This window comes from Equus przewalskii, chromosome 18, assembly GCF_037783145.1.
Source record: "Equus przewalskii isolate Varuska chromosome 18, EquPr2, whole genome shotgun sequence".
NCBI classification, from domain to species: domain Eukaryota; kingdom Metazoa; phylum Chordata; class Mammalia; order Perissodactyla; family Equidae; genus Equus; species Equus przewalskii.
In genome coordinates, this window is record NC_091848.1 from 40,341,941 (window position 1) to 40,369,730 (window position 27,790).

Consider the following 27,790-nt stretch of genomic DNA (forward strand, 5'->3'; position numbering starts at 1 on the left):
TTCATGCTTCAACTTCTTTCTAATTGACCTGAATCATAACGTCGTTCTTATTGTGACTGATACTTTACCGAGAGGCAATGTCATCTAATGTTTAACAACCAGGTTTCCTGGGTTTACATCCTGACTCTGCCCCTGCCTTTTATACCTCTGGAAGTTATTTAACCTCTCTGTGTCTCAGTTTCTGCTTTTAAGTGACATAATAACAGTACCTACCTCATTCCTTTTATTTTTTAGTTTTTTGAAAATCCAATGAGTTAATGTATATAATTTTTTGAAGAGTCTCTAGCACATAGAAAGTGCTATGTAAGTGTCAGGTATAGTTATTATCAATTATTCTCACCTATTATACATTCTCATAATTCTCACAATGACCCTGTGCAAAAGATATTTTACAGATAAGGAACATAGTTTCTAAAGTTTGAGGAACTTTTTAAGACCATACAACTAACAAGGAACAGAGTCAGGATTCAAACCTAGGTCCTTCTCATACTCATTCTACCTTGCCACAATGTTTCCCTTTATTTGAAAGATCATCACATCAATCTGAAGTGTTAATTCCTATTTAGTGTTCTCCATTATGTCATTGCCAATCATGTGTCAGTAATTCATAGGTTTCTTCATTTAGTTCTAATAACTCTGCATGTCCTCTCACTTTGGTTTCATTTAAGTAAATATTTGAAAGCAGTTCAGACCAGGCCTGTGAAGTTCCCTGAAATGTGACCCCCAGTCCAACTTGGTCTCCCCAGAGATGACACATCCAGGAGTCATGCCAGTCAGTCAGTGTGAGGCCCCCAGCAACCTCCAGCATACACCTCAAAGGTTCGGCCTGGTAAAAACTTACCCTAGACTGCAGATGTCAAATTTGTACAACTGTACAAACCTGCCTGGTGGGTCTTCTTTCTGTGCCCTCCTCTATGGAGGCTTTAGAAACAGACATATGTCTTATCTCCATGGAAATTATTTCATCACCTGAATCCAGTGATTCAAAAAATTGGGATTTGGGGCCAATTAAAATCTCTGCTTCCTGGACAGCTGTCTGTCTTTTCTTTTCTCTTATGTGCCTTTTTCCCCTCTCTCCCAGAGCCTAAGCTTGATTCCTACAAGGCCCAGCTCCCAAGAAAGACATCCCCCCAACTTCCAGAAGGAGCAAAGGAGGAGAATCTATACAGAAAGCATAGAGATGGGAGAGATTTGGAAGGTGGAGTATGGGAATAACAAAGACTCTGAAAGCACTTGAGCAAATCAGAAGAGTTCAAGAGTTAGTCTCATCTTTGAATTTCCAAGTTTTTCATAGTCTTTGCCTGGTAATGCCCAGCAATGGCTTTTAGAAATATAATAATTCCCATCCATAATCAGTTTTAGGAAGATGTCTCTTTCTTAGATTCTCCTTTGTATCAGCAAAGTGCCAAGTAACATGATCACCAAAACACAGAAAATCTAGCTTAGAGAAAACACGCTCTGCCTCGAATTCCCCAATAATGCACCACGTCAGTGAAATACACAGAGTGGATAGTTCATCAGCTTTTAATCGTCTTTCATTTTGCAGTTAAGATTTTTAAGTTTTACCCAGAGAACTTAACATGTGAAAGGCAGAAGTTCAAATAAAAGTAAATCTTATAAATAAAACAGAGAATTAGAGATTAAAAAAACAACAAGACTTTAACATACAGACCTAAGAGAGACAAAATAAGGGAGCTCCTATAGTCTTAGTCAACATCTAACACACTGGACCTGTTATTTCCTTACTTTTTTCTGTTTGTGACAGACAGGTGCCTAGGACGAAAAGAATATCATCCTCAAGAGAAAACCAGGAGCTCCAGTGGCTAAAGGCAGGACAGTTTGGTCCTTGGGTGGATGTGATTCAAATCTCTTAACGGTAGTCAGAGGTATGAGGATACCTTCTCCCTAGAGAAAAGAAAGAAAGGAAACATGGTAGATCAGAGTTCTGTATTCGAGGCAAACCCTGCATTCAGCTACGATGCGTTTCTGAAAGTCACACAGGAAAGAACAGCTGTGAACAATGAATTCTCTCCATTCCTTCTAAGAGCAGTAGCCCTAAATATCTCTCATACACCACTAGCAGCTCTCTTTCATTTGTAGGGCGAAATTCCAATTACTCATTCATTAATTCAACAATATTGTTTGGGGAACAATTAGAGAAGCAAAATAGAAAGGGGAAGTGAGTAAGATATTTCCTACCAATTTTCAGAGAGAGAAGGGAAACAAGTGAACCAGGTGCAGGGCCTTGGAATAGCACTCCTGTGTCTTTGATTTGTGGAGCTGAGACATGTGTAAGAGGAGCTTATGTCATCAGTTGGCAAATCCCACCACATTCCAGGATACTCTAAAGGAACTCATCCCAGGCCAAGGAAAGACTGCAGAGTGTGATTACTAGTCTGTGAGCCCTTAGTGAGAGAAGAGAGGAGGATGCCCCGATGTTTCCTGAGAAAAGGAATAAGGAGATCAGATCGTGCATTTCCATTTCAAGGTTGCAAGTTACTTTGCATCTCGGGGGGCATGATGATAAGACTCAGGAGTTAAGAGCTAACACCTATTCCAAGAGCCTACTTTGTGTTAGGAGCCAGAAAAGAGAGAGAGGGAAATATGGTTCCTGCTTGTGAGGGATTCACAGTCTTGTGACAAGATAAATAATAATGAATTTCAGTAATGCAATAAATTTGTAAATATAATGTGTTTGAGGTGCTATGGAGAGTGTGTTTTTCCAGGGCAGTCGCATCGCATTCACCCGGGGATGCCAGTTACATCAGAGTCTATATAAATGGAGCACCCTTGAATTGTAATACGCACAACCTGAGCTGCTGTATGTGGCTATCTTGTTTCTCTTTCTCCAGTTTTCACGCCATCACCTACAAGAATCAAAAGGGAGTCCCCGAGTTGCACGTGTTCCAGAGAAGTCTGCCACCCTGGCTTCCACACCTCCATCACAGAGAGTAAAAAGAGGACTTGAGAATTCTATGTGCTCCCTCTTCCCCCCACACCATTCACAGCTTTGCCATCAGCGTCTGTCTTGAAACCAGCATGCCTAATTTCTTCATGTCTTTTCTCTATTCAAGTCTAACACCACAAGAAGCCCAAGACCCCCAGGGTCTCCTTCACCCCATGGACTCTGAGCCCTATATGGCTCTGTACCTTCCCTTTTCTGACCCCATTTCCAACCCATTCCCAACTTCTGAAACCCTTCTACTGTGCCCCCTGGAACTTGCTATCAATTATCAGCAAACCCCTTCTATTCTCAACTTCTTCTGTTAACATTTTCTTCACCTTCTTGCTCTAACTGAAATTGATTCTCCTATTGCCCTTTCAAGTAGTGCTGGTTTTCTTTCCAGCATCCTTCATACACTTAGGGCAAGTGAAGTCCTTGCTTCTCATTATGCCTTCGAGATCATTCTCCCTCCCTCCTCTCTACACACCTCTAGCTTAAAATCTCATCTCATTAGACTTTTCCACTCACTACCCTTCTATGTTACAAGCTTTGTTGTTCCCCAGCAACATTCCTTGGTTTTAGCTGCTGGTTCTGTCAAGCTGTCCAACATTACTTCTGTCATAATTCTTGTTGTTACTATTTCATATATGATCCATCCATTGACCTCCTTTGGACTTAGACCTCCTTTCCTCCAAGGATCTTGTTTTCCATGTTATCTTAGCCACCTTCCCCGTGATTAGAATTAGACTTTATCATTAGCAGTAACCACAACCACTCCATTGCCTCAATTTCAAGCACTGAAACTCTCCAACCACTACCTTTCATCTTTGCAGCTCACTATCTCTAGTACCCAACTCTAAAAATTCTTTGGCTGCCATCAAGACCTAAAACCTACTGATCCCACCACTTTTTCACTTTCCTTTCTCCCCTTTTTATCCTTCATCCGTCCTAACTCAGCTTAGATCCCATTGATTATTATTGATTGATTGATTATTGTCATCATTTTCTAGCACATATTTGTCTTCCTTTGTCATACTTGCATGGCAAAACCCCAACATCTGGTTAACTTGACTTTCCTCCCATTCTGTGTCCACACATAAGCAAGTGAATGTGACCAGGGAAAAACATACAGCCATGCTGAGGGTTCTCACTTTAAATTCACAACCGTGAACCTCAAAAGTGCCTTTAGTACTGCTCAGGAAGCCTGTTATGTTTCTTTAGTTAATCTCTCCTACTCTCCTAGATGAGTATTTCATACTTTCTCCTCAAACCTTCAACACCACAATCCCCAGCCTCCCAGTCAGCTAACAACTTACCTCCTATTTCACTAAGAAAATTAGAAACAAGAAGAGAATTTCCACAAGCTCCCACACTACTCACATTTCTGCATCTTGCCCACGTACTATCCTACCCCCTTTTACATAATCTTCCCAAGGCAAAGCCTTCTACCTGTGCATTAGCTCCCATACCCTCTGCCTACTGACAGACCATTACTCAGTAATTCTTCCCCATCTCCGGCATCATCAACTTTACCCTCTCCATTTGTTCATTATCTACATACAAAGATGCTGTTATTTCTCTCATCTAAAAAAAGAAGAGAAACAAGACCTTATAACTTACTCGGTTGATACACATTTCTCTGCTGCTCCCTTTTGAAACAAACTGTCCTCTATGTTAACTGTCCAGTGATCTATTCTCAGTCCCCAAAAGTTGCCTATGTTCCTTCTCTGAAATGATCTACTCTGTGCTCATCTTACTTGAGCCATCGGCAGCTTTTGACACAGGTGATCCCACAACGTCCTCCCTGAAACATTTTCTTCGTTCTGCTTCCAGGTCATGACACTTTCCTCAGTTCCCTTCTGCTTTACTGTCTACTCCTTCTCATTCTCGTTTGCTAGTTTCTCTTCATTGCCCTGACCTGTAAATGTTGGAGGCTCAGTGTCTGGACCCTACTCTTCTCCACCTATGACGACTCCATTGGCAATCCCATCTAGTCTCATAATTTGATATACCATCTGTAGATTGACAACTCCCAGGTTTATGTTTCAAGGCTGGACCTCTCTCCTAAACTCCAATTTCATATCCAACCACCTACTCAATATTGTCTCTCAAATACCTGAAATGAGCATCTCTAACTTAATACATCCCAAACCAAACTCCAGGACTTCCTGATCAGAATAAATGGTGACTCCACTCTTCCAGTTGCTCAGGGCAAAAGCCTTAGCCATCATTGACTCCTCTCTTTCCTTCACATCATCATCTAATCTGTCAGCAAATCCTATCTGCTCTACCTTCAAAAATATATACATAATTCCATCTCTCTTCTCACCAATTCCACTACGACCACCTTGGACCAAATCATCATCTTCTCTTACCTGGATTATTATAACAATCTCCCAACTGGTCACCTTGTTCCCATATTTGCCTCTCTTGGGTCTTTTCTCAAAAGTAGTTAGAAAGATACTTTTAAAATATAAGTCAGATCATTTCACTCCTCTGTTCAAAACCCTCCAATAGCTTTCCATGTCTTCCTATAGTATGAGCAAAAGCCAAAAGCTTTACAACGGCCTATAAGGCACCACGCAATCCAGCCTCCTGTTATCTTTCTGATATTATCTCTTATACTCTCGCATGCATTCTCTCCATTCCAACCACTGGCCTCCTTTCTGATCCTCAAATCTGTCAGCCCTTGCCCGCCTCAAGGCCTGGCTCCCTCACCTCCTTCAAGTCTTTGCTAAAATTTAACCACTTGGTGAGTCTTTCTCTAGATAGTCTATTTAAAATTGCAAACCTCCTTCCCCCCAACTCCCCTTTTTCCAATCTGCCTTCCCTGCTTTATTTTTCTCTATATGACTCTTCACCATCTGATATACTACATAAATATGTTTTGCTTTATATTGAAATGTAATATATATACAGAAAAGCGCATATAAGTGTGCAGCTCAATTAATTTTCACAAACTGAATACAGCCATGTAACTAGCACCCAGATCAAGAAACAGAATATTACCAACACCTCTGGAGTCTCCTCATTCTCTCTTCTAGCCACTAGTCCCCTTTCACACTCCAAGGGGAACAATTCCCTGACTTCTAACAGCATGGATTGATTTTGCCTATTTTTGTATTTCACATAAATGGACTCATACAGTGGCATACACATGTTTTAATGATCTGTTTATTTACAGTCCATTTCTCCCCACTTACATGCTCTTACATGGAGCATGTAAGCTCCATGAGGGCAGGGATTGGTTTTGTTCATTGCTGCATCCCCAATGCCTAAAAGAGTATCTGGCACAGAGTTGTAGCCCAACAAATATTTGATGAATGAATGAAATATTGAACAAATGGAAATGAGAGTAGGAGAGTTAAGAAGGGCTTAAAGTCTAAGCCAAATCTTGAAGGATGAGCAGGAGTCCCTAAGGCAGTCCAAGAAAAGAAAGGTATTCCAAGCATAGGCCAGAGTCTCTAAAAAGGCTCAGCAGAATTAAAAAATACACACAACCTAGAAACCACGAGGAGTCAGTAAGCTGAGAGCAATGAGCAACAGCCATGTGTTGAAAAATAGAGAGCCACGAGGCTAGAAAAACAGGCATATGTCAGATCTTAAAGGGCCTTATACAAATAAGTCCACAAAAGGAGGTGAAGAAAAGCAAAATATGGGGGCCTTTTAAGCATTTCCAGGACCTTTTTTAGGTGTTGAAATTTAGAGGGACATAAAAGAGGGAATTCCTTGAAGTCAACTCATTAACACCTTCTTCTAGTCTCAAAAGAAAGTCTGTGACCCACTGCAATGGTCAAAGACCTGTAACTACTCCTGAATATATAGGAAAGGCTTGATAACCTGTGGAATAAATAACTCCCTCTTTTCTTTCCTTTAAAGGAAAAGAAAACTCAAAATAGGATATTTAAATCTCTTGAGTCTGTCTAGTTAGTCTTATTTTATTGGAGTGGGGCAAGGAGCCAGGTGCTCTGCTTTCCTTGCCTGCTGCACATGGCTTTGAGGAGATGGCACCACATCCTCACAGGGAGGAGAGGCCAGAGATTTCCTGAGTGTCTTCACCACTCTTGAGGGCCAATGCCCTACATCAGTGGTACTTGAACTTGAGAGTGGGTCAAAATCACTGGAGGCCCTGTTAAAACATAGGCCTACCCCCAGGGTTTCTGATTCAGTAGGTCTTGGGTGGGGCCTGAATTTTGCATTTCCAGCAGGCTCCCAGATATTGCCAGTGTTGCTGGTCTGGGGGCTCTGCTTGGAGAGCCACTACCCTACCCAATGCTAGCCTCTTAAACCAGGGGAAGAGGCCCTCTGCATGCTCCTGCTGTCCCCTATTTCTCTCCATCTTAACTCCCCTCACTCTGCAGTGTTCACTCACTTAATCTACGTCTTCCCCACTAACTTGTCTACTGAATGAGGGCAGGAACTACGTCTATCTTGTTTATCTTATTGGCACCGTCTGGCACTGATTAAGCATTCTACCAATATTTGTTGAATTAATAGATGAATGACTCCAACTAGAGTTTGGGTTTGAGCCATTACATGCTTCAACAGTAGGAGAGTAGCAAAATTAATACTAAAGTTGAGTTCGCTTCTCTAGTATGTCACATACCAGTCTTTTTTCTCTCCAAATTCTCTTAACCTCAGGGCCTCCACATTTTATTTACATTTTTTAAAAAGTATACCTTTAAATAAATGGAAAGACATCATATGTTCATGAGTCAAAAGACATCATATGGTTAAGATGGTAATGCTATCCAAATTGATCTACAGATTCAACACTATCCCTGTTAAAATCCCAGCTTTTGATCAGAAAATCACATGCCAATCATAAAATTCATATGGAAATGCAAGGAATACAGAATAGCCAAAACAATTTTGAAAAAGAAGAATATGGGAGAAACCTAGAAAAGCTGAGCAACTTGCCAGAATGGATAGAGCCACCACCTTAAATACCATTCTCAGCTAAAGACAAAGGAGGATGTTGGGGGTAGTGGTTTGGGGCTTGAAAGGGGAGGAAAGAAATTTACATGGAGATGAAAATGTAAATGTTTGTTAAACAAGTGTTTACTGAGCCTGCTATAGACAATGTTATCTTATGGTATTAGCCCCTTCCTGGAACAGGTCTTGCATCTTAAATTCTTTTAGGAAGTTAGGGGGAAGTTCAAAGTTTCTTTCAGAGTCTTTTGTTCTTAAAAATAAGCAAGCCAAAGAGACACATTTTGAGGTGGCCAATTTCAATCCTCTACACCAAGCATCAAAAAGAATAAAATTCTTAGGAATAAATTTAACAAAAGAAGTTCAAGACTTAAACATTGAAAACTACAAAACATCATTGAAAGAAATTAAAGAAGACCTAAATAAATGGAAAGACATCCATGTTCATAGATTGGAAGACGACATTGCTAAAATAAGAGTACTCTCAAAATTGATCTATAGACTCAACATATTCCCTATCAAAATCCCTGGTGTCTTTTTTGCAGAATTTGACAAGCTGATCCTAAAGTTCATATGGAAATGTTAAAACAAGAAAAGCCAAAACAATCTTGAAAAAGAAGAGCAAAGTTGGAGGACTCACCTCCCTGTGTCAAAACTTACTAAAAAGCTATAGTAATCAAGACAGTCGGGTACTGGCATAAGGATAGACACATAGTTCAATGGAATGGAACTGAGAGTCCAGAAAAAACCCGACATTTATGGTCAGCTGATTTTTGGCAAGAATGTCAAGACAATTCAATGGGGAAAGAATAGTCTTTTCAATAAATGATCCTGGGAAGACTGAATATCTATACACAAAAGAATGATATCTCATACCATATACAAAAATTAACTTAAAATGGATCATAGACCTAAACATAGGAGCTAAAATCATAAAATTCTCAGAAGAAAACATAAGAGTACATCTTTGTGATCTTGGATTAGGCAATGATTTTTTAAATATGACACCAAAAGCAGAAGTGACAATAAAAATAGATAAATTGGATCTCATGAAATTCAGAAACTTTACAGTTTCAAAGGACATCATCAAGAAGTGAAAAGATAACCCACATAAGTGGAGAAAATATATGCAAATCATATATTAGATAAGGGACTGGTACCCAAACTATATAAAGAAGTCTTATAACTCAATAATAAAAAGATAAATAACCCATTTTTTTAAAATAGGAAAAGGATTTGAATGGATATTTCTCCAAAGAAGATATACAAATCACCAATAAGCACGTCATTAGCCATCAGGGAAATGCAAATCAAAACCACAATGAGATAAAATTCATACCCACTAGGATGACTAAAATAAAAAAGACAGGTAATAATGAGTGCTGACAAGGGTGTTGAGAAATTGAAACCCTCATACACTGCTGGTGGGAATGTAAAATGGTACAGCCACTTTGGAAAACAGTCTGATAATTCCTCAAAAGATTAAAAAATAGTTGCAATATGATCTAGCAATTTCACTCCTACGTATATACCAAGGTAAATAAAAACATATGTCCACACAAAAACTTGTGCACCATTGTTCATAGCAGCATCATTCATCATAGCCAAAAAGTGGAAATAACCCAAAATTTCCATCAACTGATGAATGAATAAATAAGATGTGTTATATATATCCATACAATGGAATATTATTCAGCAATAAAAATAAGTAAAGTGCTGATACAGGCTATAACATGATGAAACTTGCAAACATTATGTTGAGTGAAAGAAGTAGGTTACCACATATTGTATAACTCCATTTATATGAAAGGTTCAAATAGGTAAATCTATATAGTCAGAAAGCAGATCAGTGTTTGCCTAGGACTGAGGAATATGGTGGGAGGAATGGAGAGTGACTACTAACAAGTATGGGGTTTCTTTTCAGGGTAATGAAAATGTTCTAAAAATTAGGTAGTGGTGATGGTTGCACAACTCTGAGAATATACTAAAACAGTTGAATTGTACACTTCAAATGTATGAATTTTATGGCATGTGAATTATATTTCATAAAGATGTTAAAAAAGATTTTTTGAAGTATAGCTTTTCTGGACTATAAAAATAATACACGTTCATTATGGAATGTTGCATAAGACGGAAAAGTACAAAGAAGAAAATAAAAATTGCCTACAATCCCATCATGCAGAAGTAACCAGTAATTGTTGTTAATAACAATTATTATAACCTTTCTTTTTAATCTGCATACAGTTAAACAACTTGGGCTCATGCTACACGTACTAGATTACAACATGTTTTTTTCAACTTAAATTACATTGGGAGCTTTTCCCTAGGTCATTAAAAATTTTAGTGAATAATTTAACAGTTGTACAGTATTCACAGTTACTGGGAGATCCAGGATTGCGAAAGTGTTTTGAATGCTTCAGTTAATTGCCAGGACCATATAGACTAGACCTGAAAGGTGACCAACCAACTTTTGCATGAAGTCAGACTCCCTTAATAAGTCTCATATGGAGGCTGTACGATCTTGGACAACTATCTCAGCTCTCTGGACTTCTGTTTCCTCACTCCTGCATGCTGTGGTTAGTAGATGACGACAGCTAAAGTCCCTGCTAGATCTGACCCTCCAAGAAGGTCTGAGAAAGGATCTAAGTTAGGGACACAGGAAAGTAGAAGGAATTAGCTTATGGTACAAGTTTACTCATCATCATCACCTTCCTCTTTGAAGGAGAGGCAGGTGGAGCCATACATGGCAGCACAGATCAACCGCTCTGCCTGAGGTTCTGGATGCTATAACACAGGAACTTAATGCCCCTGAGTCAACCATATTAGAGTGGAAAAGTACCCAGGCCTTTGTTAAGCAGTTAGACCCAGGTTCAAATATATGATTTAGATCTATTCATGCAATGTATAGCATTAGATGTATAAATGCTATGTGGTATAAGAAAATAAATTACATGAAGTTTAGATTCATAAAAAATAGGTTTGAATCCTAACTCTTGTGCTTATTAACCATGTCCTTAGTCAAATTGTTTAACTTGGTTTCCTCATATAGGAAGGGGAGAGCAATAACCATTACCTTGCAGGGTTGAGGCAAGGACTTAAAATGACATATGTAAAGGGCCAGGCATGTGGTGAGAGGCTGATAAATGATAGCTATGAGTAGACATTCTGTCACATCATAAAGCTGATGTCCTTAGCAGAGAAACAGAAGCCTCACCAAGAGCAACAGCCATGTCGATCAGGGTGAAAGCTGTCAGTCCCTGAAGTGTTTTTTTTTTCAAACCCAGAGACTTCACCTCACCACCTTCTCTCGCCTCAGCCTACAAGCTTATGTTTCTCATGGTTCTTTTACTCTCCAAAGTGCCCAGGAGTGCCTGATACATTTGGCATTCAGTAAATATTAAAGAATGATGACTTTTTTGTGGTGAAATACACCCAACTTCCACTCACTTACTTGGGTACTTGCGTATGATTCTGAAGGGCTGGTTGTTCACATCTGTCTCTGTTATGCGGCAGACATATTTCTCATTTAACTTGACAGGGTATTTCAGGATGGAGAACACCCTGTAGAAGCCATTCATCTGCTCCTCCAGGACCTCCACAGTACTGTGGTTGCTCAGATCCCTTTCTGCCCGGTCCAGCCAGGTCACATTGGGTGCAAGGTACCAGCCCTTGGAGATGCACATGGCCACGTCCTCATCATTAATCCTATCAAACTGCACCTGGGGCATTTCAGAGTCTGGTTGGAAAAAACAACAAAACAATTAGATCCTTTTTTATCCCAGACCCAGGAGGATCAGGCCAGCAGAAATCTTGCCCTGAGTTTTTACATTAACCCTTATGTAGGCAACATATCTTGAGGTCCACTGTAGTTAAAATTTAGATCCAGGCATGGCAAGAGAAAATCAGGATACACATATGCTCCTGCCCTTCAGGTCTCACCTACCACTGCTGTATTTATTTTTGGAATCTTCTCCCCTTTGAGGGGTTCATTTCAGACTCTCTGTGGACCTCAGATACCCTACTGAGAATCAGAGAAGATATCAAATGATTCTCACCACCACCTTCCCATCAATTCCAACTCTCACTCTGGAGGAATTCTGCCATGCCTCCCTCTACCCTCGTGAGATCTCTAGTGGGGAGAAGACCACTCTCTATGTAACCCTAGGAAGGGTGAGGATCCCTGGGGCATTATGGAGATCCACTGGTCCTATCCAATCCTACATTTTAAAGGTGAGAAAATGAAGCCTAGAATAGCTAAATGAGTTGTCCAAGTCATCCAGAGTTAGAATTAGAACCTCCTGACCCCCAACACAGGGCTCTTCTCACTAAACCACACACATATCTCAGAGTTTTCATGTAGGTGTATTATGTGATGAAAAATTTTGGGTTTTCAGTGTTACAATTTGTTTGGTGAGTTTGGGATAAGGCCAGTGGTTGTTTTTTTTTTTTTTTTATGTTTTGCTGCTTATTTGAATGAATGAATGATGTAGACAGGTGTAGAAACAGCAACTTTGGTTCAGAGTAATATTTTTAGCTAAGATAAATTGCCATTCCAAATGGCAGACTCTCATGAGGGGAATGAGAAGAGCCTATAATATTTGAGGAGAAGAGAAAAAGTGAGAACACCAGAAGAGAAAACTTAGAATTTAGTGCTGTGAGCAAAAACAGAGATTGAAACCAAGTTCATCCAATAAATTCCCTTACCTTCTACTATTAGCTTAATTGTACTTTCGCCTCTTCCATATGGTGTGATGGCTGAGCACTTGTAGATAGCTTCATCCATGAAATCCACATTTCTTAATAAAAGTGATAGAGTCCCCTCAGAAATTCCAGCCCGATCTACAGAGACTCTTCCCTCATACAAGGAGTTTTGATCCTCTAGTTGCTCTGTGTTATTGTGAAACTGGTAAACCAGCTTTGAGAAAACTTCAAAAAAATCATAGTACCTGAAAAAGTGGTAATATTCTTTATCATCCTCTACCTCATATTCCTCTTTGATGTCTTCTCTTTCCCAAGAAAACTCAAGATTTTCTGGGCCCTCCACAAAGGAGAAATGGCAGGAGAGGGTAACATCAGTGAAAGGGTGAGCCTGTAACTCTTCTGTAGACACTGAGAACATCAAAGAAGAAATGAAGTTAGCAAAGTACTTATAAAGACCAGTGAACTCAGATCTTATATTCAGGTTAATAACAGATAAAAGAAATTACTCTAGCTGGAGGAATGAGCCCAAAGAAAGCATGGAAGATAAGACGTGCAATACATGTGTTCTGTCCTTTCCCACATTACGTTAGGCTCAGGACACCACTGCAGAGCTGGTCTGCCAGTGGAACTGCTGCCTCTGCCATATCAGGAAGCTGTTAAATCAGGAAGTCATCACTGCAGGCATTGGCTCCAGAGCCAAACTGCACCTGCTAGATTCACGCTGGCAAAAGAAAGGATGCCTCAGGCACTGTTACCTTTCTCCCACCTACATTAGTTGCCAATTTAATCTGATCGGCAGAGCTTATGTCATTCCCAGAGCCCAAAGTGCAAAGGAGTCTTCAAAATGTAGTTTTTTACTCTCTAGTCTTGGCAGTCCAGGAAGGCACATCAGAAAGCAGAAACAGATTTTCAGTAAATCAGTCCATTCAACCTACTGGTCTGGGCAGAGTTATCAACAGAAGCAGGTGGAGGATATGAGGAATACAGCTATGCCCTATGTACCACTCATAGACTCATGACATGGAACAGAATCCTGATATGTTAGAGCTGGAAAAAAGCTGAGAGAATTTGATTAAATCTTTAAATCTTGCCACTGACAGCCAAAGGAAGACCAAATCAGTGAGATTTCCACTCCCTTAACCACTTCAGAACAATCCTTCTCTAATTTACTTGATAATTGGGCTTCCAAGTCAGAATTCTTCTGTCAAATGTCTCTGCTACTAAAAGACAAAACTGAAAGCCAGGAAGCAAAGTTGTTCAGAGTCACAAAGTAAAATACTGGTAGCACTACAGAAAAAAATAAGATGCTGCAGAGTTTAAAAAAATTTTTTTGGGTCATAGTTACCAAACTTTTTTTTTTAAGTGAGGTAAGATTGTCCCTGAGCTAACATCTGTGCCAGTCTTCCTCTATCTTGTATGTGGGATGCTGCCTCAGCGTGGCTTGATGAGTGGTGTGTAAGTCTGCTCCCAGGATCTGAACCCATGAACCCTGGGCCACCAAAGCAGAGTGCACAGACCCAACCACCACACCACTGGGCTGGCCCCAATAGTTAACCAAACTCAAAAGAGCCTATGAAACTAATTAAATTCCCAATTTGAGTAAGACTGAATAATGAAACTGAAGCATTATGAAAGTAGAGACTACAATAAGAAGGCAATCTTGAGCCAGCCCTGATGGTCTAGATGTTCAAGTTTGGCGCTCTTACCACTTTGGTAAGTTTCCTGGTGGCAGAACCACACCACCCCTCTGTCAGTTACCATGCTGTGGTGTTGGCTCACACAGATCTAGGAGGACTTACAACTAGGATATACAACCACGCGCTGGGGGACTTCAGAGAGGAAAAAAAAAGGAAGATTGGTAACAGATGTTAGCTTAGGGCGAATCCTTCCTGATGAGGAATTTTAGTCTGGTTAATTTTAAAACGGTTTATAATGAGGATTTTTAGGCTGGTTAATTTTAAAACTACAGATGAGAAGCAGGCTCCGAGGAGTGGAATTTGCTTGTCCCTTTGTTGGGAAACATTTACATTTCTAAGGGAAACCTCTATCTGTGAAGATGCCTCCCTCTCTGTGCCAGGAAGAAGGGGGATGGCCTTATCTCTAGAAACTCTTAATCAATGCCAGAGGCCAGAACTTAAATTGGTTACTGTCTGGCAACCTCATGTAACTGACCCCCCCACCCCCAAATCCTCCTTTGTCTTTAGCTGAGGATAAAATTCAAGCGGTGACTTCTGCCATTTACTCAATCCGGTTTGATTCTTATCTAAAATTTGTGGGACCACCAAATGGCCGGACCCTACAGGCACTGACACCATTTTAACTTTTTTACATATCCTTTGTTTTGTAAAGAGATAACTCACATACCTATGCCTTAAATTTAGCCTTACTCTCCACCCAACTTTGCAGCAGCAGAAGCAGCAGCAGTGGCTCCTCCTGCCCGTGGGCCCTGTCCCCACGCAGCAGCCTGACTGCCCATGGGTCCTGTCCCCTGCTATTCTATTCTCTAAATAAAAGAGCACTACTGCCAGATCTTAAGAGTCTGAGAAATCTTTCTTTCGACTCCTCGGTTCACCGACCCTGCATCACTTCCCTGCAAAAAAAAAAAAAGAAGGCAACATTTTTTTCTCCTGCAGACACTGTGTAGATAACAAGCATCAGAAAGGAAGAAGAGCTGGCCAATGCGAGCCTAAGTAAAGGTACTGTTTGATATAAAGAGGTGAGATGAAATAGAAGAAAAGATAGGTGAAGCACCAAGGGAAAATCTAAATGGTGAAAGTTAGTAAGCAAGGACGCTCCTAAGCCATTCCAAGGAGACATTCCAGCTGAGTAATAGATGCAATCTGCTCATTCCAGAAGGAGCAACCACGTGGCTATTGGTGGGGCTGGCCATAGACTGTCCACAGAGAGCAGAGACCATATCTTTACCGTCCTGTTTCACCAGTACCTAGCACGGGGACTTGATACAGTAAAAAAGGATCAGGCATGGCAGTTAATTTTATATGTCAATTTGACTGGGTCACAGGGTGCCCAGATATTTGGTCAAACATTATTCTGGCCATGTAGGTGAAGGTGTTTTGGATGAGATTAACATTTGAATTGGTAGACCAAGTAAAGCTGATTGTCCTGTCTCATGTGGGTGGCCCTCATCCAATCAGTTGAAGGCCTGCATAGAACGAAAACGCTGACCCTCCCTTGAGTGACAGGGTACTCCTCCTGCGGGCTGTTTGACGTGAGACTGCCGTCTTTTTCTGCTTTCAGACTCAAACTGAAACATAGGCTCTTCTTGGGTCTTGAGCCTTCAGACACAGAATAGAACTATACCATCACTTTCCTGGGTCTCCAGCTGGCCCACTGCAGATCTTGGGACTTCTTACCTCCATAATCACATGATCTCTTTATATAGCTTTGGATCGTTCTCTTTTTCTGGAGAATCTGACTAATATATAAGGTAACATTTATTAAGTGTTTACAATGTGCCAGACACATTCTAAAAGCTCTTCCCAAATTAATTCATTTAATCAGCATGCTAACACTGAAATTAAGTACTATTACATTCCCCAGTTGACCTCTAAGAAAACCAAGGCACAGTGAGGTGAAGTAAGTTGCTCAGGGACGCGCAGCTAGTGAGTGGTAGAGCTACTACTCAAACCCTGGCAGGCTGGCTCTGGAGCCCTCCATCTGAGCCATGTTCTTTCTTCTAACAGTAGGCACTTGTTTTAAGTTTGATGAATGAGTCAATGACTAATTAAATAAGTGACTGAACGAATATAAAGGAAGACAGATGAGAATGGAAAGAAGGAGGCTGGGAGAAACAACTCACATAACCTTTAGAAGGACAGATTTGCATACAAAAAACTAAGTGCTTTCTTGCTTAAATTGTTATTTGTCTGATGCGGTTATAAACAAGAAGCAGTGGACTATAGTTATCAACAAATCCTCGTCTGAAGATTTGTAAATCCAAGTTCTAGTTCTAAATCTCCCTTACTAGTCATTTGGCATCGAGCAAGTTACTTCATCTCTCTGAATTACAGTTTCCTTATGTATGACTAGGGTAAGAACACCTGCCCCAGGGTTGTTATGAAATACCTTGGGCTCTTAGGGACTGTTTTTATATGACATGGCTCAGTCATTTTCCAGAGGGACAGAAGGAGTGGACCAGATGGGTGGATACCTTGGTAAACTGCCCCTATTCCCAATCTCTCTCATAATAATATGTAGCTGACTCATGATGGGTCCTTGATCCTAGCTTCTCAGTACACCCAGGAGGTCTTGCTATAGCTGTACTCTTTCTGGCCCCAAGGGAAAGGGTCACAGATTCAGGAATCCAAAGGCCCTAGCGAATGAATCATGAAACATGGTTTACTGATGATGTAATTGGTAATAGAACAGCCAACTTCTGACTTATGTCTGCAGATGGTCCTACTTGAATCTGAATAACTTTTGTCTATTTCAATCTGTATTATTTCTAGACCATTATGTCTCTAGCTTCCCAAGGCCAAGAAGCTGAGGCAAAAGCTCAGCAAAAATCATATAATGGGGAACACACTTTGAAAACTCTAGAAAGATATTATATCTAAAGCACTTACTCTAGTACCTTGTACATAGTAGTAGATTGTCAATATTGCTATAAAATGTAAGATATTATTAAAGCTGACACACCTTTCTCTTTCTCACCTACATACACACCCATTCCTTTATTTTGTTAGGTTGTTCCTGACTATGAGTGGATTACCATCTCACTTTGCCTTACTGCCTCCTCTACACACACACACACATACACACACACACACACGCACACAGAGTAACCAAGCATCAAAAGAAAAGAGTCAGTAGACATAATCTGGGTGGACCAGGCCTTGCACTAACTCCTGAGTAGATCTATGGAGCCAGAGGATGCCTTCAAGCTGCTTCCACCTCTCAGAGACTGGCAGAACTGCTATCAGTCCCTGAGAGACGACATATGCCTGAAACTATAAATGTGTTTGATCACTATGTGGAATAGTTATATTACAGGTTTGGGATACATGTGTTTTTTTAAAAGAAATTTTTGCATGTATACTTTTGGTAGCTGAATTACATTAACATTTTGAACATCTATTTACTGTTCATCCCAACATTTTTGAAGAATTGAGTACAAAGAGTTATATAAACCCTGTGTTGACTGCTCATCCAGATTTTTCAGGACAGACCTGATTTCAAATATTTTGTGATACTATACTCTAAATCAGCACTTGTCAGAGTCACTTGAAGTCAGAGAGAGTGTCTAGTTTTGTTTTTGTTTTTTTTTTGGTTGAGGGAATTCACATTATACATGTGAATCAGTGTAGTTATCCAGATATGGCCTCAAATAGACAAACCACATTAGGAGTGTGGGGAGGCTTTTCTCATTCAAAAAAACAAAAATAGAATAAACAATAAGGCTTTACAATTTGTGTCTATTATATTTTCCCATCTGCCCTTCACCATTTCCTGCGAAACAAATATAGCATTGTTGTTCTCATCTAACAAATGAAAAGACTGAGGTTCAGAGAGATTAAATCATTTGCTTGTTTTTTTTTTTTTTTTAATCTCCAAATCACTATTTTCCTCACTATCCCAAAGCTGCTTCAGAAATACAAAGTTTTTTTGAAAAGTGACTCACCGGCATCATGAACAAGTAGAAGTATGTTGACAGTCGCCAAAAAGAAAGACATTCTGTAAGGAACAAAAAGAAAGGCAGAAAATTTGCTTCCCCCAAGAAAGAGTGTGGGCCAGCAGAACGCAGCCACCACCGCTGAGTCCGAGGAACCGCCCCACAGGCACCACCTCTAAACTTCACGCCCACCAGATGCACCTTTAGCCAACAGAGGTTTCCAGCACCTCAGAATTCCACGTGGGATGCCCACTGAGTCAAGTTCACTCAGTTTGATCCTATGCAGATTTCTTCGATTTGCTATGTGAACCTGGAACTCTATCTGTCTGCAAATCTGTCTTTTTAGGTGAGTCACATGTGAATTCATTTGGATCAGAGTCAGCCCTGAGATGATATTTGAGGGGACAGTGACGGCTTCCCAGGCAACTGTTGCTGGCCTTTCTGGGCATTGCTGGGGCAAAGTCAGCAGTAGAGGGGGTATAACTGGTAGATATACAGGTGTATCTGGGAAGTTATGAAGTGATGCTTCCCAAATGGAAAAAAATAACCAAAATAGAGACAGAACTAAACGAGTCTGCCCAGCCAGGGCTGCACTTTAATGGGAATGGTATTAATGAGCCTAGGACAGCCCTGGAAGGGGTGGGATAAAGGGCTTGGGGAATGCTCAGCCCTTTTGAGAAGCCCTGACACAAATGTACATCTACATTCAGGTAAAGGCAGTCTTACTCTTGAGCTGGATCCCGTCTTCCTCTCTGGTGTCATTTCTCACTACTCCCACCACACTTCAATTCCACCAGCACCATCCCTAAGTCATGGTGCTGTCTAAACCCTCCGCACCTGGTACATCCCCCATCACCACCACCCTCATCTGCTACATCTCACTACTCACTTATCACTCAAAACTCTGCCCAAGTAGCACTTCTTCTCAGAGCCCTCCCTGATCTCTTAGCCAGTGCATCATTCCCCCTTGGATATCTTGAACATACTTTTGTCGTTGCCTGAATCACCTTGTATGGATTTATTTCTTTACATGTTATTTTATCCCTTACTATTTCAAAGAAAGAAAGGTAAGATTATCATACCCTCTCAGCATATTTTCTTGTCTCCTTTTCCTCCTGTTATCTATTAAGGAAAAAAAAACCCCACCACAATCCTCTAGGTCTATGATACAGCATAATAATAGCAACTATATTTCAAATGCTTACAAATGCCAATTTTAACCTTCAGTATAAGCCTGTGAAGTAGATACCATTATTATCTCTATTTTATAGGCAAGGAAACTTAGGCAGAGAGAGGGTAAATAATTCATCCAGCATCACACAGAACCAAGATTCTCACCTTTCAGGATAGCTGAATTCTGTGCATGTCACCTAAATTCTGTCCTGACAAACCTGCAACTCACACACACCATGGGAAGTCTCATCACCCAGGGCATCCACCAAGAGAACAGGAAGCTCAGAGGCTGACAGAGCAGATGGCTTGTGGAATATTACAATGTCTCTTTCCTTGAGGCCTATTAGACCCTGGAGAATATGTGCTCTGTGGGTTGAATATTAACAGGCACAGAAGTCTTCAGAAGAATAGGATTAAGGAGCAGCCCTTGCTGATCAAGGACCAAATAAAGCATTTCTGGGGTCAGTGGGACAAGTGGAGAGATTCTTCACCAAGTCTGTATACCCTCACTAGGTATACAGCTAGTGACTGACAACTATTGATTTAGAAAATCTCTCTCTGTGGTAGATGTAGTAAAAAAATTTAAAGACACATCTAAAATAACATAAAATTTAAAACGTAATATTCCAGCAAGCAGCTAATAGAGCTATAGATAGTTAACAGAGAGAGATTATAGTCAAATGTCATAGGGAAAAAAGGTAGGAATATAATATTCCTTTTCAACTCAATAAAATTTCATTATCTATATCCAAGATGGAAAATTTTTCACTATGAAAGACATAAATTCTAAAGCCTTCCCTATTCCCCATCCCAGTCAGATATAATCTTTGCTCCTCTGCGCTTCCACTGTATTTTGTACTTTTATATAGTACTCTCACTTGTTTAATAAATCTTATTTTTACTGATTCTAATAGTAATCCAGATGTATTATAAAAAAAAGTTTGAAAAAATAGAAAAGAACAAAGAAGAATATTGCAATTACTTTTAAGTCCATCAGCCAGACAACCAATATTACCATTTTGCAGTATTCTCTTTCAGTCTTTTATATGCTCACCTTTTAAGACAACTCAATTTGTATACACAGGTTAGCGTCCAGTTTAATTTTCCTCATGACACTATTTTGTAAGCACTTCTCCATCATTAAATATTCATATAACCTGGTCTACTTTTAGCTATTTGCACGCATATCTTATCACCCCTACCACACTGTAAGTTTCCTACAGGCAGGGCTAAGTCCTCCGTGTCTTCCATACATCCATCACTGTGCTCCATATGTTCGAGGCACTCAATAAGTGTTTACTGCATTAACTGAACTAAATTGAATTTAGTATAACGTTCTTACAAAGGTTTACTATATAACTGGAAAAAGAAAAAATAAATTCATATAGTGCTGAAGATAACAATCAACTACGCCAAAACAGAAAATTTCAGCAGTACATCCTGGAATTCCTCCAGCACTTGTACCCTTTTCACCTCTCATTTACAGAAAAACTATGAGAAGTCTATGAACCAGCTCTATGTGGAGACATAAGTGTAAAGGGACCAGAGACAGTAGGAGTAGATACCTAAACGCTTCAGTCACCTCATCCGTCATTTCGCTCTTGAGTTCAGTCAAGATTTCTCCGGTCAACTATTTCTCCTAAATAAACAGTCTCTTTATTGAAACAGCTTACCTGTATCACAGCTGGTTTCCCTGATCAGCCAGGTGAGAAGCAAGTGAGGTGGAGTCAGCACGTCTTGGAAGGCACAGTTGTGTGGCAGCCCCCAGGGAGAAGGCTTGGTGACACTGTTATTACCAAGCTGTTGCGGCAAAATCTTGGCAAAGAGCTCCGTGAGACTTAATATTTCTTATAGCTGCATTTGTTGGCTAAAAAAGTGTTTGCAAGGAATTGTGGTGGAAGAGTGGAGCTAAAACAACACCACGATGTCCAACAGTGGGGCATCATTCTGAGCTTGTTTTAAACAATCACATTTTTGAAGAAAAATTAAATAACAGAAAATACTCACTATATAATTTTTAGTGAGAAAAATCAAAATATAAAACTTAATATATGTTTACACGTATGTATGATTTCAACTTTGTGGGACAAAACGTACGCATATAGAAAAGGAAGAAAATACACCAAAATGTTAGCAGTGGTTACTCTTAGATGGTGAGGTTATGTGTGATTTTATTGTTTTCATCACATGACTGAATTTCCTATAATAACCTTTTACATTTACATTACAATAAATACTTTATAAGCAGAAAAATAAAGACATGGACAGAAAGACCTTACATACATGATGTGGTACAGAGTGTGAGGGCAGAGGAAGGAAAGCAAATGAAATTTATTCTCTATTCTCTTCCTCTTAGGGATAAGGATGGTTTGTGCCTCCCATTCAAATCTTTCCAATTTACCTTTAGGCTCAAGTTCAGTAGTGGCCAGCTCTTTATTAGGGTGCCCTTCCCTCTCCACCCCCCCCCCCCAGCACATGGATTACTGGGTCTGGGTCTGAACTGGGTTGACCTGGTTCTTATACTCAGCACACAACCCAGGTGAGCTATAGACAAGGGTTTGAAGGAACATTTCTTCTGGTAAACAGACTTACTAGAACAGAGCAGATAATATTAACACAAGATCAGGAGGCCTCCTGCTGGGAATCAGGGCCTGACACAGTTTCACCCTGTATCCCTCACCCCACCTGACTGTGAACGGAGTAGCTAGTCCCTCACCTTGGGTCTCCGGAACCTCTCAGTTCCTCTAATCACTTTTAGTGGCTAAGTGAAGGAAACACCTGTGAAGTTTCAAAATAAGCTTAAAGCTACATCCATTAACCTGAAGTCTTGAGGGATGCCTTGTTTTTAAAGCTCCTACAACATATAGCATAGATTTTTCACATAGTATGCTCAATAAAAGAACTGGGGAATGGAATGAAATAATTGCTATCAATTCATATCACTTTTCTGATTTATGCTACGGGGCTCGAGTCTTGACTTCCACCCTGAGGAAGAGGAAGAACGTCCTGACGCTACCACAGTATTGAGAAACCTTGAAGAATACTTTGTACTCAGAAATAAGGCTTTTTCTACAGATGCCACATTCCACTGACTCCCCCAAGCCTGGCAGTCTGTCTTTTCCTGAATGTACCAAGCCTGGCAGTCTTTTCATGTATGTCTACATGAGCTAATGAGGAAATGGGATTTAGAGCTTCCAGTAAGGAAAGAAGCAGAGACGATCTCCCCACCTGGTATTCATACCTCTCCACCATGATCTAGACCAACTTATCATTTCAAGCTTTACTCCTCCTTTACACCACGTCATAACAGTACACCTTAGATTTGGGGGATACTTAGAATTTTAAATCTTTTCTCCTATATTCTACGAAGTGTGGCAATTCCTGGCTATACCAGCACCAAGCACACCAGCCAAATGAGACCCTTCACCATTTCCTAGACACATGCTGTAATTTCCTTCTTGCTTTTGCCATTCTTTCTCAAGAAATACCTCTTCTTTTCCTTTCCCCCAATTTCATAATGCCTCACCCCATTTATATCAAAATTCCGCCATCCAATGAAGGCTTTCCTGATTGCAGCGGCCTGAAATGGTCTCTTTCCTCTGAATTTTCATAGTATTTGGTTATGCCTCTGTATGACAGTTATCAAATGCTCCTTTATATTTTAGTTACTTTGGGTTTGTAACAGCTTTATTGAGATAAAATTCACATACCATACCACAATTCATCTACTTAAAGTTTATAATTCAATGGTTTTAGTATATTCACCAAGTTGTGCAACCGTCACAATCAATTTTAGAACATTTCATCACTCTAAAAAGAAACTCTGTGCCTATTAGCAGTCACTCCTCATTGTTCCTTCCTCCAGCCCCTGGCAACCACTAATCCATTTTCTGTTTCTATAAATTTGCCTGTTTTTGATATTTCATATAAATTGCATCATACATTATGTGATCCTTTGTTACTGAGGTCTTTCACTTATGTGTTTTCAAAATTTATCCATGTTGTAACACGTATCAGTACTTTATTTACTTTTGTTGCTAAATAGTATTCCACTGTATGGGTATCCACATTTTATTTATCTATTCATCAGTTGATAGAAATTTGGGTCGTTTCCACTTTTTGGCTATGATGAATAACACCGCTATGATCATTCATGTACAAGTTTTTGTGTGGACATGTTTTCAGTTCTCTTAGATACATATCTAGGAGTGGAATTGCTGGGTCACATGGTGATTCTACTTTTTGAATCTGTGAGGAAATAGACTGTTTTCAAAGTGGCTGCACCATATTACATTCCCACCAGCAGTGTACGAAGATTCCAATTTCTCCACATCCTCACCAGCACTCAAATCTATCTTGGTTCTAGCCATCCTAACAGGTATGGGTGGTATTTCTTTGTGGTTTTGATTCGCATTTACCAATGATATTGAGGAACTTTTCACGTGCTTATTGGCTATTTGTATATCTTCTTTGGAGAAATGTCTATCAGATCCTTTGCCCATTTTTAAGTTGGATTACTTGTTTTTTTAATGGGTTCATGTTTAATCTGTTACTATACTCTAAGTCTCTTGAAGGCAATGACTATTTGGACAAAATCATAACACTGGAGTCATATTCCACTATTTTGGTATCCAGCCCCATCATAACTGTATGACTTGGCAAGTTACTTAATTTTCCCACATCTCAGTTTTCTTGTCTGTAAAATGGGGATAATAATGCCTACCTTATAGAATGAGGACTAAATAAAATAATGACTACAAAGCTCATAGGACAGTGTCTGGCACTTAGAAAACAATCAATAAATGTCAGCTATTATTTTTAGTTGTCTCTATACATTTCCAATGTATAGTTCAGTTTCTTACACACAAGAGATGCTCAATGAGTATTTGCAAATGAATAAATTGGTGACTAAGAGTACTTTAGCTTGTTTATTAGATGTTGTTATGACTAGCTATCTGTGAAAAGGTAAAACAACACAATTGTGGAACATAGACTGAACAAGCGGAAAAAATTAAAAAGATTTACAGCCACTCAAATTCCCAAAACAATCACCAAGGAAAACACCTCACCAGTGTGAGAAAAACCATAAATGGAGTGAATTCAATGGAAGCAGTCATGAGGATGCTTTTATAGCTCTAATAAATGCTTCGCCAAAGACACCCATCCAAAAATGTCACATCATTATTTGAATCTTCAAAATAAAGGGAGAGCAAACTTCAATAAAGATTGGTTTGGGGAAAGATACTCAGAAAAGCTTAATCTACCAATTAATCTTAGTCTATCAATTCTACAGTAACGATAAACTGAGGCAGAAGGAACTGTTAATGATAACCAAACTGTAGACCTTAAATGACAAACTGGCTGCAGACCCACTCCAGGCCCCTGTATATAGAGAGGCCGATGCCTTCTCAGGATGGATAGTAAGACTACAGCTCCCTCTGCCTTCAATGCTGCCTTAAACAGAGAGTAAGTGGTTGTCTGAGATTTGGACTACAGTTGTAGGAAGATGGCAGAATTTTAAACCATCCCAGGCCAAACTGGATAAGCCAAACTGAGAGGGATTCAGCAATGGAAATAACTGAAAACGCTACATGCCAGGCTAAGCAACTGGCCTTCATCTGATAACTAATGAGGAGACACGGGGTCAGGGAAGGAGGAAGAGAGATGGATTGAAATAGTGGAAGCAGTGCTGCAGAAAGGCTATCTGAACCAGAGGTGGCTGGAAGACAGGTAGAAATCCAGTTTGGGAGCCATAATGTCTTGATATAACTAGGAGACAGGACAATAAACATAGATCTTGGGACTCGAGACTCAGGGGCAAGGAGAGTCCACATCAATCTCTCAAATTTAATCCCTAAAACATGGCATGGTCCAGAGCAGAGAGCCATCATGAGTAAAGATTGTTCTCAATTTCATTTCTCTTTACCCTGATCACAATCTAACATGCAGGAGAGAGTAATAATTATAACAATAACTACTATTACTATTACTGTTAATAATAATTGCCACTACTTATGGAGTATTTACTTCGTGATAGGTACTACGCTGAGCACTTGAGACTTAAGCCCTATAATGACCCTATGAAACATAATATTCTTCATAATCAAATGATGAAATCAAGGCTTAAGGAGATTAAGTAAAAAAATCAAGATTAAGTAAGAGAAACCTAATTTCCAGAGGTGGGATTTGAACCCTCTATCTGATAAAAGCCAAAGCCCACGCTTTAACTATATCAGTACGTTGCCCACGCTTTAACTATATCAGTACGTTGCCTCCCAGCAAGTATGGTTTATGAAAGGATTCTCCACAGTTTCTTTCTTGATTTCTGGAGTCAATTAGGCAACCAGGGGCCATCTTAGTCAGGTATGCCAAAACCCACTCATGCATTTATTTCATTCACACATGATTTACTGAGTGCCTACTATGCCTCAGGGGCAGTGCCATGGTGAATACCCACAGTTTCTGCCCTCAGGAAACCCAGACAGGTGGCTGAAGGAGGAAGTGCCCTTCATTTGATCTTCTTTCTTTTTTCGATAACATTCTAGTCAGGTGACACATCCTGAAATATGGTCAATTTGACCCAAGAGTAGCTTAATGGTGAAGATTTGATAAGAGGACAACTATGCCATGCACCTTCCCAATTCCCTAACACCCATATCTCTTTCCCTGGATAATGCATTACGTTGTCTCTGCCTCCCTCACACTCTCCAGCATCCCACTGCCTCTCTGGCATCTCCTTCAGGGAGCCACAAGACATCCCATCACCGCGAAGGTCCAAGCCCCCAAAGCTCCTTCACCTCCAAGAGGGTCTTAGAACTCTCCAGGCTGCTTGGGTAGTTTCAAGGCCCACCATATAGTGTTGGGGGAAGCTGCTTAATTTAGACCCATGTGCCTGCAAGGTTAAGAGATGCATCCATGGTTGCTGAGACAGAGAGGGCTTCTCGTAATGAGCAATGAGGGGATTCTCACATTAATCTAAACATTTCTTCAAAACTTCCTATCAGGTAGCTTCATTCTCTATTATGGAGGCTATTTCCATCTTTCCCCCTTAATTTCATTAATTGGTAATCTTAACTCTATTTCTGAATCACACTCGAATTATTTTTCTGTATTTTAAATTACATTCCTGTCACTTTTTTACCACAGAAGCATTTTTTAAAGAATAAAACTGAACTATTTTAAATATTTGCGATTTTCACATATCAGGGTTCCTGCCAGAATGTGATCTTGATCCAAAACAAGGTCTAATTTTTAAAACGTCCCTTTCAAAACAAGTTTCAAGAGCAGGAAACCCTATCGCTTTAAAAAACATTCTATTCCTGGTTTAAATTAACAAAGTTTATCTTCCCACAACTATTACTCAGCCAGAAACTAAAGTTTGGCAGCAGGTAAGAGACATAAAGCTTCTCACACAAATCACCTCCTTTTTAGAAGGAAAGCAATTTAATCTCATTGATTATACACAATCTTTTAACATTTCTATGCATAACGTTTGTAAAAAAATAAATAAAGCTAAATACTTTTCTAATTTCTGTTCAAGACTTTTCAAAATTATACAAACTAATTTCAGAAAAGACTGAGTTTAGGACAAGGGAGAAAATATGTTAATTAAAAGTACTAAATCCAAGCCAGAGTCCAGATTTCCCCAGCTAAACGGCAGTTTTAACCTACAGTAAAATCTCAATGCTTTCTGAGTTCTTCAACTAATAATTAATTTGAGCTCCCTCAAATTAACGAATCTCCTCCACGACTCCCAAATTCATTTCTAGCGACCATAATTCAAACCAAAAACCACAGAAGTGCTTCTATAGCTAAAATGTCGAAACGTCCTTACTTGATATACCTTACTGCCATCTTGCTTTAAAAAAAAAAAAAAGAGAAAAAAATCCTGTCCTGCAAGCAGGGCAAGTATTATCGTATTTTACAGATCGAGAAACTGAAATCAAATCCCTGGTCCAAGGACCCGAGGCTACAGCACAGCAGGCCCCGGGGTTCTGATTTCCAGCCCAGCTGTCCCTGCATAGCGAAGCCGGCCTGCTTAATCCCGGGACTTGAAATTCCTGGGGCTTGTGTAATGGAGCTGAATCACCACGAAATTCCTGTGTCCTCACTGAAGCCTGCAGAGTCGGGGCCCCCTCCCGAACCGGGACGCAAGGGGGCGGCGCGCTGTGACACGCGAACCCTCAAGGCCAGACGGCCAAGCAGTCTTCGGGCTCTTTTACTGAGGCGGCCTTGGACTCTGTGGACAAGTCAACAGCCTCCCGAGACTACCAGCGCGGCCGCCCCAACCGGACCGGGGTCAGAGAGCCCCGGGAAGGCCTTCGGTGCGCACCCCGCCCGCGGCCCCCCTCCGCGCCGCGCGCCACGTGCCACGTGGGGCGGAGCCTGGCCCCCGAGCGGCGCGCGCA

At 40.3% G+C, this 27,790-nt stretch overlaps 1 protein-coding gene across 5 annotated transcripts; it reads right to left on the reverse strand.

Annotated features, from left to right (window-relative positions):
- Positions 1-1,368: 1,368 nt before the first annotated feature.
- LOC103547426 (V-set domain-containing T-cell activation inhibitor 1-like) lies at positions 1,369-27,737 on the reverse strand. Of its 5 annotated transcripts, none has more exons than XM_070582638.1 (6): positions 20,948-21,033; positions 18,219-18,271; positions 12,823-12,985; positions 12,581-12,672; positions 11,328-11,612; positions 1,369-1,905 (listed from the first exon to the last, which is right to left on the reverse strand). In XM_070582638.1, the coding sequence occupies exons 1-6, from the start codon at positions 20,974-20,976 to the stop codon at positions 1,871-1,873; spliced, it is 657 nt and encodes a 218-aa protein (XP_070438739.1). In that variant the 5' UTR covers positions 20,977-21,033; the 3' UTR covers positions 1,369-1,870. The 5 variants fall into 5 exon arrangements, with proteins under 5 accessions (XP_070438739.1, XP_070438738.1, XP_070438737.1 ...); XM_070582637.1 differs by lacking the exon at positions 20,948-21,033 and adding exons at positions 21,056-21,459; positions 27,217-27,695 and having other exon boundaries at positions 1,372-1,905; positions 12,581-12,985; XM_070582636.1 differs by lacking the exon at positions 20,948-21,033 and adding an exon at positions 21,056-27,737 and having other exon boundaries at positions 1,372-1,905; positions 12,581-12,985.
- Positions 27,738-27,790: the final 53 nt, after the last annotated feature.